The sequence below is a fragment of the Plecotus auritus genome (assembly GCF_963455305.1).
Source record: "Plecotus auritus genome assembly, chromosome: 3".
In the NCBI taxonomy this organism is placed as follows: Eukaryota; Metazoa; Chordata; class Mammalia; order Chiroptera; family Vespertilionidae; genus Plecotus; species Plecotus auritus.
In genome coordinates, this window is record NC_137772.1 from 119,664,928 (window position 1) to 119,681,726 (window position 16,799).

At 40.6% G+C, this 16,799-nt stretch overlaps 1 protein-coding gene across 1 annotated transcript in view; it reads left to right on the top strand.

The window, feature by feature from the left end:
• The window catches only part of RNF17 (ring finger protein 17), a gene marked incomplete at both ends in the record, with an annotated part of 182,565 nt that overhangs the window by 137,735 nt on the left and 28,031 nt on the right, over window positions 1–16,799 (top strand). The window contains 5 exons of the mRNA XM_080662142.1: window positions 1,495–1,610; window positions 3,889–4,178; window positions 5,953–6,116; window positions 13,856–13,975; window positions 15,106–15,186. Of these exons, the coding sequence (XP_080518268.1) occupies window positions 1,495–1,610; window positions 3,889–4,178; window positions 5,953–6,116; window positions 13,856–13,975; window positions 15,106–15,186 (771 nt within the window). The remainder of the gene's footprint in view (window positions 1–1,494; window positions 1,611–3,888; window positions 4,179–5,952; window positions 6,117–13,855; window positions 13,976–15,105; window positions 15,187–16,799) is intronic.

Sequence of the window (16,799 nt, forward strand, 5' to 3'; positions counted from 1 at the left end):
ATGAGCCTGGGTCCACAGGGTTTCGCCCGGAACTGGGGTTCAGTGCAGTCGGAACTGGGGTTTAGTGCAGTCGGGGGCTTCCTTCCCCCTCCCGCCAGAGAAAGCCAGCCAGGCACTCAGCCACCCTTTCTCTCTGCGCAGGCGTGTCTCCGTACCTCAGCTCATTGCCACTCCTTCTCCGTGAGCTTTCCTCTTTCCTTCTAGTTGTAGAATTTCCACTCAGCCAGCTTTCCTGTGGTTCTGGATGGTGTCCGTTCTGTCTTTTAGTTGTAGTTTTGAAATTGTTGTGCGGGGCAGCAGTTTAGGTGCTTACCTATACCGCCATCTTGGTTTTCTCCTTTCATAAGCCTTTTGATATTCTTTCAAACTGGAAACTTTAGTTGGGCTTCTAATGAAGTCAGGTAAACTATTTTATAAAAAGTGTGTGTGTGTGAGTATGGATTTGGGAAGAGGATATATGTATATATATCTCACATACTTAGTCTGCTCTTAAACCACTAGGAAAACAACACGACATGGCCATTACCTGTGAAAATTGCATCTTGTTTGCTCTTTAATATGATATATAAAATAATGTTTTAGAACATTAAAAAATACTCTGCCTCCTTTACATTTTCTAATAACTTTTATCGCATTAATAACCAGAATTTTCATATATAAGTAATTTTCCCATGTTACTTTTGTTTCTGTGTGTACTTTCTTCATTTTTATGATTTATATGAAACAAAATATGTTTTGTAGTTCTTCTGCTTTTTATAGTTAAAAAAAAAAGCCACAACTGGAAAAATATATTTCAATCTATAATTTGCAGAGTTTTGGAGAATAGAGAACTTATAACTGATGGTGTAATGCTTTCCACCCCCCTCTCTGGGGTGGGGGGAAAAAAGTGCTTGCCTGAGAATTTCCTTTCTAGCTTGGAGAAATGTGGAAGAAATGCCTGTGAAAAGTATATTGTGTAGCCCTGTGTTGGCACGTGCACTAAAGGGTCTCAGTTTTGATTCCCAGTCAAGAAATTCCTCGGTTGCAGATTCTATCTCTCTCTCCTCTCTCTTCTCTTCTCTTCTCTTCTCTTCTCTTCTCTTCTCTTCTCTTCTCTTCTCTTCTCTTCTCTTCTCTTCTCTCTCTCTCCCCTCTCTCTCTCTCTCTCTCTCTCTCTCTCTCTCTCTCTCTCTCTCTCTCTCTTCCCCCCCTTCTCCCTTTCCATTCATCCCTCTCTCTCTTCTTCCTTTCCATTCATCTCCCTCTTCCTCTCCTTCTCCCTCTCCCTCCCTCCCTCCTTCTCTCCCTCTATCCCTTGCCCTCACGCCCCCTCTCCCCACCTCCCTCTTTTCCCCTCTCCTCCTCTTCCTTCCTCCCTCACACTCTTTCTGCTTAGAGGGCTTCCCTAAACATAGAAACATATCCTCAGGAGAGGATTAACAAACAACAAAAAAGTATATTGTGTAGATGATTTCATTTTTGTGTCTCACACTTAGTCTGCTCTTAAACCACTAGGAAAACAACACGACATGGCCATTACCTGTGAAAATATTTTGCAGAAATGAAAAAGGAGAGCGTGTTGATGTCTCTAAATATTTGATTAAAAAGGGCTTGGCCTTGAGAGAAAGGAGGTATGAACTTACTTTTTTTTTTACATCAGTTTGTGATGAAGGCTTCTTATTCACCTGTATGCTTTCATGTCTGTGTGCTTTCAAACCTAAATTGCATCTTGTTTGCTCTTTAAAATGATATATAAAATAACCCCAAGGAGCCAGCTCAGAAACAGATTCCTTCATGATTGCCAGTTCCTTTATTCGATCCCATCAGCTCTTGCATATTTAAACCCCTCTTTAAACTGACATGTTTGCTTCTCTACTTTTCCCTTTGCTTTGGCATTTACACTCCAAACCAAAGGAAAGGAGATGAGCGGATAGTATAATGGATACCAGATCTGTACCCTTTGGCTTCATTGGCTAAGACAGAAATGTTTAAGCTTTATGCTGGCAATTCTGGTATACACCAAAAATGTGTTTTTGTGAAATAGAAATGGGTAACAAAAATGTAATTGAACAATATTTACATTTAAAGATCCTTTCAGGTACGTCTTTCGCAGTTAAAGTACTTTTGGTCCATGGGGAGAATGATCATGATATTGCAATAGCCCTGGCTTCCTTTACTCTCTCTCCTTCTAGATGTAGAGGTCTGTGGAAATTATTGATGTACTAGAGGCCCGGTGCACAAAATTCGTGCAGGGGGTTCCCTCAGACCAGCCTGAACCCTCTTGCAATCCAGGACCCCTCAGGGGATATGTGACTGCCAGTTTAGTCCCGATTGCCCCTAACCACTCACCTGCCTGCCTGATCACCCCTAACCACTCGCCTGCCTGCCTGATCACCCCAACCACTCGCCTGCCTGCCTGATTGCCCCTAACCACTCTGCCTGCCTGCCTGCCTGCCTGATCACTCCTAACTGCTTGCCTGCCTGCCTGATCACCCCTAACCACTCGCCTGCCTGCCTGATCAACCATAACCACTCGCCTCCCTGCCTGCCTGCCTGATCATCCCTAACTGCTCGCCTGCCTGCCTGATCGCCCCTAACCACTCTGCCTGCCTACCTGATCCCCCCTAACCACTTTGCCTGCCTGCCTGCCTCTAACCACTCACCTGCCTGCCCGATCGCCCCTAACCACTCTGCCTGCCTACCTGAACCCCCCTAACCACTTTGCCTGCCTCTAACCACTCACCTGCCTGCCTGATCGCCCCTAACTGCTTGCCTGCCTGCCTGATTGCCCCTAACCACCTCTGCCTCGGTCCCCGCTGCAGCAGCTTCATTCGGAAGGACGTCCGGAAGGTTGTTCAGCTGTCCAGTCTAATTAGCATATTATGCTTTTATTATTATAGATGTTCCAAGTAGCCACTTTGTACTATGCATGGCCAAATCTCTTTTTTTATACTATATTATTACATGTTCTCTTATTTGGACTTCAGTCCTGATAAAATGGAAGGAGAATGAAAAATCAGAAATGAAATGGGTCATAAGGTGGTTAGCCATGCCTCCGAGGTGCTAACCTAATGCTGGGCAGTGACCTGAAGCTGCCCCTGCATCTTTAGTCCCACATGTGTCTCTTCTGGTTCACTGACTTTAGACTAAAGCTATTCCTGATAAAGAAATTTTAAAATGAACAATGCTGGGCAAGTTAATAGCACTGATAGATAGCATCTGCTTTTATAGAACTGAAACTACCAGCTGTCTCAAGGCTGAGGACTGTAAGAGAGCTGTGGAAGGTGTGAAATTATGTAACTTTATCAATGCTTATTTCCTTTTAAAAGAAAATACAGGAAAGTAGATGAAACAAAAATCTGCTATAAATTCTGCTAAAATAAGCAATGCTAATATCTCCTTCTAGGATTCTTTTTTGAAAGCATACTTTTTTATAATTGTAAGGGAATAACAGGAAATTTAAAAAATGGAGTGTATATAGCATATTACCATTAACATTTAATCTGAATAATACTATATTTTTAAGAGACTCATATTATCTTTGTGTTATTTTATGTATGTTGATAACTTGCCACGTGTATATGTGAACTAAATTAGAACCAACGTGAAGGTGTTGTATTTCCATTGACATCTAGTTGACTTATAATACGTAAGATGTACTTATGAGATTTGAAGAGAGAATAGCATGTAATATGAGATTATAAAGCATTTAAGCGAAATCATTCCTTTTTTATTATGCTCATTCATAATTTAAAGTAATTTTCATTATAACTTAAATTATGTTCCTTTTCATGTAACAAATTAGACTAGACTACAGCAAATTTTATATTAGAAGGATTCTGTTTATATTGTTTTCTCCAGAACCTTTTATTGCTCATGTTTAGATGTATTCTTTTTTGGATGTTACAGAATTAATAAATTAGATAACAGCCATTTATTATCTGAGAAGTCTCTGGAAATCCCCCTGAAACAAGAAGATTCAATGGTTACTAAGTATATTAAAATTAACTTGGACCCTGACAAAAAAGCTGCTGATATTATCAGTGAACACATGGTGTCTGCATTTAAGGAGAACGTTCTAGAACCAAGAACCCCTGGATGCTATAAACCACCAGTTATTCCTAATATGAAAGTATTTGAGGCAGTAGTCAGTTGCATTGGTGATGATGGAACAGTATTTGTGGTGCCTAAGTTGTCAGGTAAGATCTTTTATGTTATGTAGGATTCATCAGTATAAGTCCTAGCTAGTAAGATAGACATGGATTGAAATACTTTGGACAATATTTAACCTCTTCCAACCTCATTTTCAATGGGGTTTTCTGAGGGTTAAATGAAATAATGAATGCAAAGTGCTTTTCACAATGCCTAGCACATAATCATTTATTGAGACATTGGGAATAGACAATAAGCTTAAAATAAGCATGGGGGTGGTTCCAGGTTCCACACATCTTAAGGGGGTAATTCTTTTAAAAGGTACCTATGCAAGTTTGGAGGCTCTAAGAAAAAAGAATATAAAATTTTATATTCACTTAGAATGTGAAAAGAAATTACCACAAATGACTAGAGATTCAGGGCCCTTTGAGAATGAATATTCAGGCTTTTCTGAGATCTCCTTAAGCTTATGTACAAGTTCTTCCTTTCTACAACCTGGTCATGTCCAGAATCTTATATAATAAAAGCCTAGATGGTGTCATAGGACACCCTCGTGTGACATCATCACACAAGATGACCGCCCCAAGATGGCCGCATGCACAGCAGAGGAGGGGCCCGCAGCTCGGCTGGCAGGGGAGCAGTTGGGGGCAATCAGGCTGGCAGGCAGAAGCAGTTAGGGGAAATCAGGCAGGCAGGCAAGTGGTTAGGAGCCAGCATTCCTATATTGTGAGAGGGATGTCCGACTGCCAGTTTAGGCCGATCCCTGGGATTGGGCCTAAGCTGGCAGTCAGACATCCCCCGAGGGGTCCCGGATTGGAGAGGGTGCAGGCTGGGCTGAGGGACCCCCCCATGCACAAATTTCGTGCACCGGGCCTCTAGTACTCTATAACTCCCAACAACTCTAGCATGACTTAATCTCTTTTAGTTCCATAGTAAGTCCACCTATGGATAAGGTGATGGTGACTATGAATTTGTTTAAATTTTTGTTTCATTTGTTGATCTCCTAAATATTATTTTTTTAATTGGAAAAATAAAATCTGTGTAGTTGGCTATTCTAGAGGCAAGAAACCCTTCTAGAAGATGTGAACAATGTTTGAGACCTCCAGCACTGGTAGTTAATCCAGACATACGTAAATAGTCATAGTTAAAACTGCTTGACTATAATGTGCCAGGCAGTGTACTACACACTTTACATCTATTGCCCCACAATCCTGATAATGCAGGTAAGCACTATTACACCCAGTTCACAGAAGAACAAACAGATTTTTGGGGTAAAGGAACTACCAAAATCACTCAACTAAGTGGTAGAACTATTAAGGAAACTAATTTCAAAGCCTGTGTTCTATGCTATCAGTTATGGGGATATGTATTTACTCTGGAAATAATGGGTCAATTAGCAATAAATAGCATTAGAATTTTAATTTTATATCCTAGCATTCTGCTATATTTCAGCATCAAGTAATAATACATAACTATGTTCTATTTTACTTAGACATGCTAACAAAATAACATCTTAATGGAGGTCCTTTATATTATGCTCTCTGGTACATAACTAGAGTTTTTCATGATTATTGCACTCCCAAAAGAATGCTTATACTTACGACTAGAGAGCAGAATAATTCTTTACATGCTGTTAGTCAGTGGAACATATAGAAGCTACTGACTGAATTAGATTTTTGTTAAAGCTCTTATATATGGTGACTGATTTTTAATTCTTTATAATATTATCTAAATGATAAAATTATTAAAGGTTAGTGATGACTTCATTTGAAAATGGTAGGAATTTTCCTAAGTACTTTCTATTTTTAATAATTTCTTCAGAATTTGAGCTAATAAAAATGATGAATGAAATTCAAAGTAATTTAAAATGCCTTGGTCTTTTGGAGCCTTATTTCTGGAAAAAGGGAGAAGCCTGTGCAGTAAGAGGATCAGATACTATGTGGTATAGAGGCAAGGTAATCGAAGTCGTTGGTGGCACTATCAGGGTAAGTCTGATATTCTTTTGTAACTATTTTAAAGCTTAAATGCTGTAACATTAAGTGGTCTTTTAAATCTAAATACATGAAAGTTTGATAAAAACATTTTTTAATGAGTTCAATCCTGTAGGAAGACTGGTCAATGTATTACGTATTTATTTGTCATAAGAATTTTTATTTTTATTTTTTGTTTTTTATTTTCTTCTGTGTTTTTTTTTAAGTATAATTATTAACCTGAATAGCCAAAAAATATTTCCAGGTAGAGATTTGGCCACTAGTACTTTAATGGTACCACTTATTTGTCATTGGAAGCTCTGTTTGTATACATGATGTCAAGTAAAAACAGCTTATTTTCCAGTATATTACATATTTCCTTAGCAAATTCATTTACTGCCCAGTTAATTTGCCCTATCAGGATAATGGTTACTTTCAGAATACTGAGATATAGCACTTGAATTTCACACAACAGCTTTAGAAAGAGCTGTATACTTTGAATAAATGTGTATATAAAAAGATACATAAAAATACTTCCATTTTAATAATGTATTTACAAAGCAAAGCAACTAAATCATGAGCCATTCAGCACTTTAAAATTTCAATTTTAAGAGGGGAGGAAAATTTCTTTTTTATTTTCACGGGGTTTATCATCTATTTAATGACGATACCTAATAGTTACATAGCGCTTCTGGTTTTATAAGATTCTTTCACATATGTGCATTCATGTTTGTAGATATAGGTTATTTCCATTTTACTAATAGGAAAATTGAAATTTAGCATCTGATTTCTAAATTTCTGATCTAAATCTTGTGTTTTTTCTACTGGACTACAAGCTTTAAATGGTTTCAATAGAAATAAAGTGGTTTCAAATTTGGGGTGAGTATTTAAGCATATGAATACTTACAGATTCATGTATTTATATGTACATGAGTTCATTTTCACATACATTTGAATTGTTTAGATAACCCCTTTTTAATACAAAAGTGAACTGAAATTGACTTTTACTAATTATAATTCATGAATTTTACATATATGGAATCAAAGTAAATAAGATGGTAGCAAATTTATTTTTTCTCTGTTTTTAAAATTCATTTCAAAGTATTTTAATACTTTAATCATCACTTTTATTTTCCTGTGGTCATTTTACCTTTCAAGTATACACAATACACTTTTCATTCCTTAACCTGTTATCTTTCTCTTTTTTTTAAATCTTTATTGTTCAGATTATTACAGATAGTTCCTCTTTTTTCCCCCCATAGCTCCCCTCCACCCAGTTCCCACCCCACTCCAGCCTTCTCCCCATCCCTCCCCCCACCACTGACCTCGTCCATAGATGTAAGCTCTTTGTCCAATCTCTTCCTGCACCCCCAAAAACCCCTTCCCCCCTGAGAATTGTCAGTCTGCTCCCTTTCCATGCTCCTGATTCTATTACATTCACCAGTCTGTTCTGTTCATCAGGTTTTTTATTCATTTGATTTTTAGGTTCACTTGTTGATAGATATGTATTTGTTGTCACTTTGTTGTTCATAATTTTTATCTTTACCTTTTTCTTCTTCTTCCTCTACTTAGAGACTATCCTTCAGCATTTCATATAATACTGGTTTGGTGGTGATGAACTCCTTTAGCTTTTTCTTGTCTGTGAAGCTCTTTATCTGACCTTCATTTCTGAATGATAGCTTTGCTGGGTAGAGTAATCTTGGTTGTAGGTTCTTGCTATTCATCACTTTGTATATTTCTTGCCACTCCCTTCTGGCCTGCATAGTTTCTGTTGAAAAATCAGCTGACAGTCGTATGGGTACTCCCTTGTAGGTAACTGTTTTTCTCTTGCTGCTTTTAATATTCTCTCTTTGTCTTTTGCCCTTGGCATTTTAATTATGATGTGTCTTGGTGTGGTCCTCTTTGGATTCCTCTTGTTTGGGGTTCTCTGTGTTTCCTGGACTTGTAAGTCCATTTCTTTCACCAGGTCGGGGAAGTTTTCTGTCATTATTTCTTCCAATAGGTTTTCAATATCTTGCTCTCTCTCTTCTGGCACCCCCATAATTCTGATGTTGGTACGCTTGAAGTTGTCCCAGAGGTTCCTTACACTATCTTCATATTTTTGGATTCTTTTTGCTTTTTGCTTTTCCGGTTGGGTGTGTTTTCTTCTTCGTATTTCAAATCTTTGACATGATCCTTGGGATCCTCTAGTCTGCTGTTGAATCTCTGTATATTATTCTTTATTTCAGTCAGTGTATGCTTAATTTCTGATTTGTCCTTTTTCATATCCTTGAGGGTCTCACTAAATTTCTCGGAGGTTTCTAGAAGATTCTTGAGTAACCTTATAACCGTGGTTTTGAACTCTATATCCAGTCGTTTGCTTTCCTCCATTTCTTTCATTTGTGACATGTTTCTTTGTATCCGCATTTTGGTTGCTTTGCTGAGTTGATAGAGTGGCTTTATGTGATAGGTGTCTTATAGGGTCCAGTGGCTCAGCCTCCCCAGTCACCTGAGGTTGACGCTCTTGGTGCACCCCTTTGTGGGCTGTGTGCACAGTCTTGTAGTAGTTAACCCTTGATTGCTGTTGGTATCACTGGGAGGAATTGACCTCTAGGCCAATTGGCTGTGATGACCAGCTGTGTCTACACTGGAAGATCTGTTGCACAGGAGACACCCTTATGGGGCAGGACTTGCTTCAATGGGGCTTTGGTATTCACTGAGTCTGCCCCTTGAGTGTGTCTCTTATGGATGTGAAGAGTTGCAATCCAGTATGGTCTCACTCTGACCACTGGGTACACTGGCTCTTGGATCTCCAAGGAGGTGCAAGGTCAGCCACTGTCTGGGGCCGCCCAGCAGGAGCTACAGAGACATCTGCAGATTCCTCCTCCTTGTATGGGATTTGGAAGTGCCCAGACGAGGCCCAGCTGTTAAGCAAGGCAGGCTGCAGCTGCTGCCAGGCCTTGGGCCTTCTTTTGGGAGCTCTGGGGCTCTCTGACCCAGATGCAGTTTGACAGGTTTTAGGGGGAGAAAAGACAGGCCATTCATATGCAAAAGCCGATGCACACAGCTTGGGTGGGGTTGTAAATTGGGTGGGACGGGGTCTCTGGGAATCACCAGGGCGGAGCAAACAGCAGTGGCTGCCAGTCAGCCCTGCACTAGAGAAGTCCCCGGGTCTCCATGTCCCGCACCCCCGTGCAGGAACAATGATCGCTGCGAGCACCTCTAAAAGAAAGCGGCCCTTGCGTTCCTGTCCCGATGCCAGACAGTCCAGTTTCTCCCCTTATGTGTCTGGGTCCCCCAGAGTCTCGCCCAGAACTGGAGTTCAGAGCAAGCGGGAGCTTATATCTCCCTCCCGATTAAAAGAGCAGCACATCCAGGTGCCAGCCCTTTCTGCGCCTCCACACCTCTTACCAGTATCAATGTGCTTTCTTCACCTCTCTAGTTGTGGAACTTCCCGTCAGCCAGCTTTCCCGCGGTTCTGGGTGGTAGTTGTTCTGCCTTTTAGTTGTAATTTTGATGTGGTTGTGATAGGCAGCAAGTATAGGTGTTTACCTATGCCACCATTTTGGTTCTTTCCCAACCTGATATCTTTCAAAGTTTAACCTATGATCGACATTAAGAAATAAACATTACACCCTGGCTAGTGTGTCAAGTGGTTAGAGCATCAGCCTGCGCACTGAAGGGTCATGGGTTTGATTCCCAGTCAAGGGTACTTACCTGGGTGGCAGATTCTATCCCTGTCTCAGTAGCGGCACAACCAATCTGTGTGTCTCTCTCACATTGATGTTTCTCTCCTTCCCTCCACCTCCCTCTTTCCCTTCTACTCTCTCTAAAAATCAATGGAAAATATATCCTCAGGTGAAGATTAACAACAAAAGACGAAGAAATAAACATTACATGAAACCATATTCACTCTAACTACATGTAATATACTCATATTTTTTATTCAACTCTTTCATTTTTTAAAAAAAAAAAAACTTTAATTACAGCCGAAACCGGTTTGGCTCAGTGGATAGAGCGTCAGCCTGCGGACTGAAAGGTCCCAGGTTTGATTCCAGTCAGGGGCATGTACCTTGGTTACGGGCACATCCCCAGTAGGAGGTGTGCAGGAGGCAGCTGATCGATGTTTTTCTCTCATCAATGTTTCTGACTATCTCTCTCCCTTCCTCTCTGTAAAAAATCAATAAAATATATATTTTTTAAAAAACTTTAATTACAGTTGACATGCAATATTATATTAGTGTCAGGTGTATTACATAGTGATAAGATATTTATATAACTTACAAAGTGTTCTCCCTGATAAGTCTAGTACCAGCCTGGCACCATACCTAATTATTACAATACTAAAGGCCCAGTGCACGAAATTTGTGCATGGGTGCAGTCTCTAGGCCAGGCTGGTGATCAAAGTGTGAGCGTCTGGCGTGGAAGGGCAGGTCCATGCTGACCTCTGGGCCCTGGGTGGCACCCGGGCCCCCGCATGCCCCCCTCCACCTAAGTCACAGCACCCGAGTCCCCACATGGAGATGCTGTGAGTGCGGCCAGATGCCGAGGACATCTCTGGGCTGCCCAGCAGCACTACATGGAAGCCCGGTGGGCAGCACACACTCTCCCAGCCAGCTTTGCATACTGGCTCCTGCACAAACCCACGGGGAGTCCGGCCGGCCCCTGCGGTCCCAGCGGCTGCAGCCTGGCTCACCCGGAAGAGGCCACGTGGGTGTGGGGTGAGCTCCTTGTGGGTATCCAGCACCTGAGCGCAAGGGCTTCCCTGGTGCGCGAGCCCTAGAGTCCTTGGGTGAGGGTAGCAGGGAGTGAGAGCGAGCTCAGCAGACACCCCACATTCTCATCGCACCTCTGTCCCCATCACCCCCATCCCCACGTAGCCAGCAAGAGGTCACAGTGCATTGCTGACAACCCGCCATGTTCTGCGCTGCCCCCTGGTGGTCAGTGCATGTCATAGCGAGTGGTTGAACTCCCAGTCTTCCCGTCAAACAACCGCCCAAGGGGACAATTTACATATTAGGCTTCTATTATATAGGATTACTGACTGTATTTCCTGTGCTGTACTTTACATCTCTGTGATGTATTTCATTTTCTAATAGTGATAAGATATTTATATAACTATGATTGCCAAGACAATCCAAGAAGGAAGCATTGCATAGAGAGTTTCCTAAACTGTGAAATTGTTTGAGAAATACTGAGAATTTGAGAAGTACTCCTTTATTAAATGTAAATCAGTACTTCTAACATATTTAGGGGGGGGGAACAAAACAAAATTTAAAAATAATTCTGCAAAATTGATTATTCTCAAGGAATTTGTAAATCTAGTAAGAACCAGTTTCAAAAACAAAAACAAAAAACAGCCCTAGCTGCTTTGGCTCAGTGGATGGAGCATCAGCCTGCAGCTTGAAAGAGTCCTGGGTTTGATTCCCGCCAAGGGCACACATCTGGTTTTCAGGCTCAGTCCCTAGTAGGGGGCCTGCAGGAGGCAGCCAGTCAATGATTCGCTCTCATCGTTGATGTTTCTGTCTCTCTTTCCCTCCCCCTTCCTCTCTGAGATCAATAAAAACGTATTAAAGATGAAAAACCAAGATGGTAGCATAGGTAAACACCTAAACTGCTGCCTCGCACAAAAATTTCAAAACTACAACTAAAAGACAAACGGACATCATCCAGAACCACAGGAAGGCTGGTTGAGTGGAAATTCTACAACTAGAAGGAAAGAGAAAAGCACACTGAGACTCACAGGAGCTGCTGGAGGCAGAGGTACTAAGACGCACATGCGGAGAGGACTGGCAACTGAGTGCACGGCTGGCTTTCTCAAGTGGGAGGGAGACAAAAGCTCCCAACTACACTGAACTCCAGTTCCGGGCGAGACTCTGGGGACCGAGACTCATACGGGGAGAAACTGGACTGTCTGGCAGCAGGCGGAACTCAAGGGCCGCTTTCTCTCAGAGGTGCTTGCAGCGATTACCACGGGACACTGAGACACGGGGGCCTATTAGGGCAGGGCTGACGGGAAACCAAGACTGTCTACTCCACCCTGAGACTCCGCCCCATCCAAGCTGAGCACAGAGGATTTTTCAAGTCTTGTCTCATAAGGGTGTCTCCAGCACAGAAGTTCTCCGAGTATAAACACAGCTGATCCTCACAGCCAATTGGCCTGGAGGTCAATTCCTCCCATTGATACCAACAACAATCAAGGCTTAACTACAAGATTGTGCAAACAGCCCACAAAGAGGTGCACCAAGAGTGTCCACCTCAGGTAACTGGGGAGGCTGAGCCACTGGGCCCTATAGGACACCTACCACACAAAGCCACTCTATCAACTCAGGGAAGCAACGGAAATGCGGAGACAAAGAAACAGATCACAAATGAAAGAAATGGAGGAAAGCAAATGATTGGATATAGAGTTCAAAACCACAGTTAAAAGGTTTTTCAGGAATTTTCTAGAAAAGGCCGATAAAGTTAGTGAGACCCTCGAGGATATGAAAAAGGACCAACTAGAAATTAAACATACACTGACTGAAATAAAAAATATTATACAGAGATCTAACAGCAGACTAGAGGATTGAAAGAATGAAGTCAAAGATTTGAAATACAAAGAAGCAAAAAACACTCAACCGGAAAAGCAAAAAGAAAAAGGAATCCAAAAATATGAAGATAGTGTAAGGAGCCTCTGGGACAACTTCAAGCGTACCAACATCAGAATTATGGGGGTGCCAGAAGAAGAGAGAGAGCAAGATACTGAAAACCTATTTGAAGAAATAATGACCAAAAACTTCCCCCACCTGGTGAAAGAAATAGACTTACAAGTCCAGGAAGGGCACAGAACCCCAAACAAAAGGAATCCAAAGAGGACCACACCAAGACACATCATAATTAAAATGCCAAGAGCAAAAGACAAAGAAAATCTTAAAAGCAGCAAGAGAAAAACAGTTACCCACAAGGGAGCACCCATACGATTGTCAGCTGATTTCTCAACAGAAACTATGCAGGCCAGAAGGGAGTGGCAAGAAATATTCAAAGTGATGAATAGCAAGAACCTACAACCAAGATTACTCTACCCAGCAAAGCTATCATTCAGAATTGAAGGTCAGATAAAGAGCTTCACAGATAAGAAAAAGCTAAAGGAGTTCATCACCGCCAAACCAGTATTATATGAAATGCTGAAAGGTATTCTTTAAGAAGAGGAAGAAGAAGAAAAAGGTAAAGATAAAAATTATGAACAACAAATACATATCTATCAACAAGTGAACCTAAAAATCAAGTGAATAAAAAAAATCTGAGGAACAGAATAAACTGGTGAATATAATAGAATCAGGGGCATAGAAAGGGAGTGGACTGACAATTCTCGGGGGGAAGGGGTTTGGGGGGTGCGGGAAGAGACTGGACAAAAGTCGTACACATATGGATGAGGACAGTGGGGGGGGGCGTGTAAGGGCAGAGGGTGGGGTGGGAACCGGGTGGAGGAGAGCTATGGGGGGAAAAAAGAGGAACAATTGTAATAATCTGAGCAATAAATATTTATTAAATTTAAAAAAATGCTACTTTAAAAAACATATTAAAAAAATACTCTGGTTTATGTGTAAGAAAAAAATTTAGACAATAATACCCTGTTGGATGAGGAGATACAATGTTGCTTTTTTCTGATTTTTCAAATCCAGATTTAGACATCTTTTTAATATATCTTTTTTTAAATAGAACAACAGGAGTTTCTTCTCTCCCTTGGCTTTAATAGTAAATTTTAAATAGAAACTGCATTTGTCCTGTTTCAGGTACAATATTTAGATCATGGACTCACTGAGAAGATCCCACAATGCCATCTCTACCCTATTTTGCTATATCCTGACACACCCCAGTTTTGTATTCCTTGTCAGCTCTATCATACCATACCTGTGAGTAAACAGTAATTTGTAGCATGATTAATTTTTAAATATTGTTTTTTATTAACAATAATTTTCTAGAAATTAGCATGTAATTTGAAATCCCTTTCAGTTGTAACAAAAATAATAAAATACTTAATATGGCCCTAGCTGGTTTGGCTCAGTGGATAGGGCATTGGCCTGTGGACTGAAGGGTCCTGGGTTCGATTCCAGTCAAGGGCACATGCCTGGGTTTCAGGCTCGATCCGTAGGGGGCGTGCAGGAGGCAGCCAATCAATGATTCCTCTCATCATTGATGTTTCTATCTCTCTCTGAAATCAATAAAAATATTTGAAAAAAAATAAAATACTTAATATTGAAAACTACAGAATTATACTGAAGGATATAAAAACATCTGAATAAATGAAGAGACATAATATCTTCATAGATTGGAAGGCATAAGCTTGTAAAAATGTGTTACTCCTTCATCAAATAAAATTTTAATAGATTTGAAGCTGGAAGTCAGATGAAGCTGGAAGTCAGATAAAGGAGTGTGTATTAATTATCTTTTGCTGTATATAACTAAGCTGAAACTTGTGATCTAGATTAACAGTAAACTTTTTAAAAATCTTATACAGTTTCTGTGGTCAGGGATTAGGAGTAGCTTAGTTGGGTGGTTTGGCTCAGGATTCTTGGTGGTTCTGCAGTCAAGATGTCACTAGAAGTGCCATCGTTCCAGGGACTGATGGGTACAGGGTCCACTTCCACATGGCTCACGGGCATGGTGTTAGCAGGAAGCAGGAAGCCCCAGTTCCTTGCTCTTAACATGTGAAAAATAACAATCACTGCTCTGTAATAAAACACATATTGTAGGCATTATAATACATATTGTACAAGCACCACATTGGCATATTGGCCTTTTCAAAAACATATTTCTAATGCATAAAATGCTTTAAAAGGGTATGATGGTAGAAGCTCAGACAAATACTAGTTTCCTAAGATCATTTCTATCATACACCCATGATATTCTCTAAAAACTGCTTTTTTTTTTTTTACTACTCTCTAATGGTATGTGTTTATTGCTACTTTTGATGTATCTTCATTTACTTCATGAATTATTTTGTGAAAGTGTGAAAAAATCTGAGTTTATTTCTCCCAAATAGGTTGGGAGTGTCTGGCAACCAGATGCAATAGAACTCCTTCAGGAACTCCTTTCAAAGAGAGAGGTGGAAATTCACATTATGGTAATTTGTACTTAAAGCATATATCGTTGATTTAAATTATTTGCCATAAAGTGTTACATGTAACATAATTTGAGGGATCTTTTTATGTTGAACAATGTTCCTATGTGAATATAAATTACTAATTCATATAAAGAAGTTATTACTTTAGTTTCTGAGAACTTTTATAAGCATTAGAACCAGTAATTTGGAAGATTTTATATTAACAACTTATTTTGATAACAGGGAGCAATATCAAAGAATGAGAGGCATTTAAAATACACATGGTAGTTTTCAGGACAGTGCTACTCATGGAACACTGCTAGGTGCAGGTAAAAACCTATGCACAAAGACCTTCTCCAGTCAGGGAAACAACTAGACATCATATCAGGGGTGGGCAAACTTTTTGACTCGAGGGCCACAATGGGTTCTTAAACTGGACCGGAGGGCCGGAACAAAAGCATGGATGGAGTGTTTGTGTGAACTAATATAAATTCAAAGTAAACATCATTACATAAAAGGGTACGGTGTTGTTGTTGTTGTTTTATTTCAATAGTTTTATTCATTTCAAACATTTTAACAAGAAGAATGTAAACACTAATTATTATAATTTGAAACTTCAAAAAATGGAGGAATCATAGCACAATAACATACCTTATACTGAAGATGGCAACGGCAAAATAAAATTGCCTAACAAAGGAAAGGTACAAAAGCCTTTCAAATAAAACTTAAATATAATAAAATAATTTAAAACTAAAACAAATAGAAAAGAACAAAATGTGTAAACAGTAAATGAAACATTTTCTTTAGTGCAACTTCCAAATTATGCCCGGGACGTAGATGTAGATGGCAATGTAGACTGGGTTGAAAGGTTTTTGGTCTTTAAAACATCAACTTCAGTGGGAACAGTGTTGCTGGTCTCCTTTTTAGCTAATGCTCTGATACTGTGCTCTCCAGGGGCGTGTCTCCCTACATCACCTCAATAACGTGTCTACGCATTCCCAGGGTGATGTTGGGGGACGCGTCCACGGGCATTACAAGGAGCCTCTGAAAGATTGAGAGGTTGTTCCTTCTACTGAATGGGCGGATATAAATCCACCCACTCAGAAGAAGGAGCTGCGGCCGTGTTTCCCGACGTTGCCATGTTAACACTGCTGCTGGTGAAGGAGCGGAGGGGAGAGCAAGAGAACCCTCCGCTCTTTCGGCTCCGCGGGCCGGATAGAACAGCCGAACGGGCCGGATCCGGCCCGCGGGCCGTAGTTTGCCCACGGCTGCACCAGATATAAGCCCAGGAGCTATATACTACAAAGTCACTTGGCTAGTAAAATGAGTAAGTACATAGGGACTTAGTGATGTTGAGAACTGAGGTAGCCCTTGAAGAAAAGATAAGAAAGTTCTCATGACCAGGGAAATGGAATGCACCAGGAAGCATAGAGAGACAAATGGACATGGCACATTTTTAGAAAGTAGTATACTGTTTGGCTAGAAGAATAGAGGTTTCATGAGAAAAAGTAGTGGTGAATAGGATTTAAGAAAGGTAGAGGTCAGTCGGTGGGGCCCCATCAAAGGTTTCTAAGCAGTGAGGTAAGAAGATTAATCTGCAGCTGTGTTTAAGGATTCCAGTAGAAAGACACAAA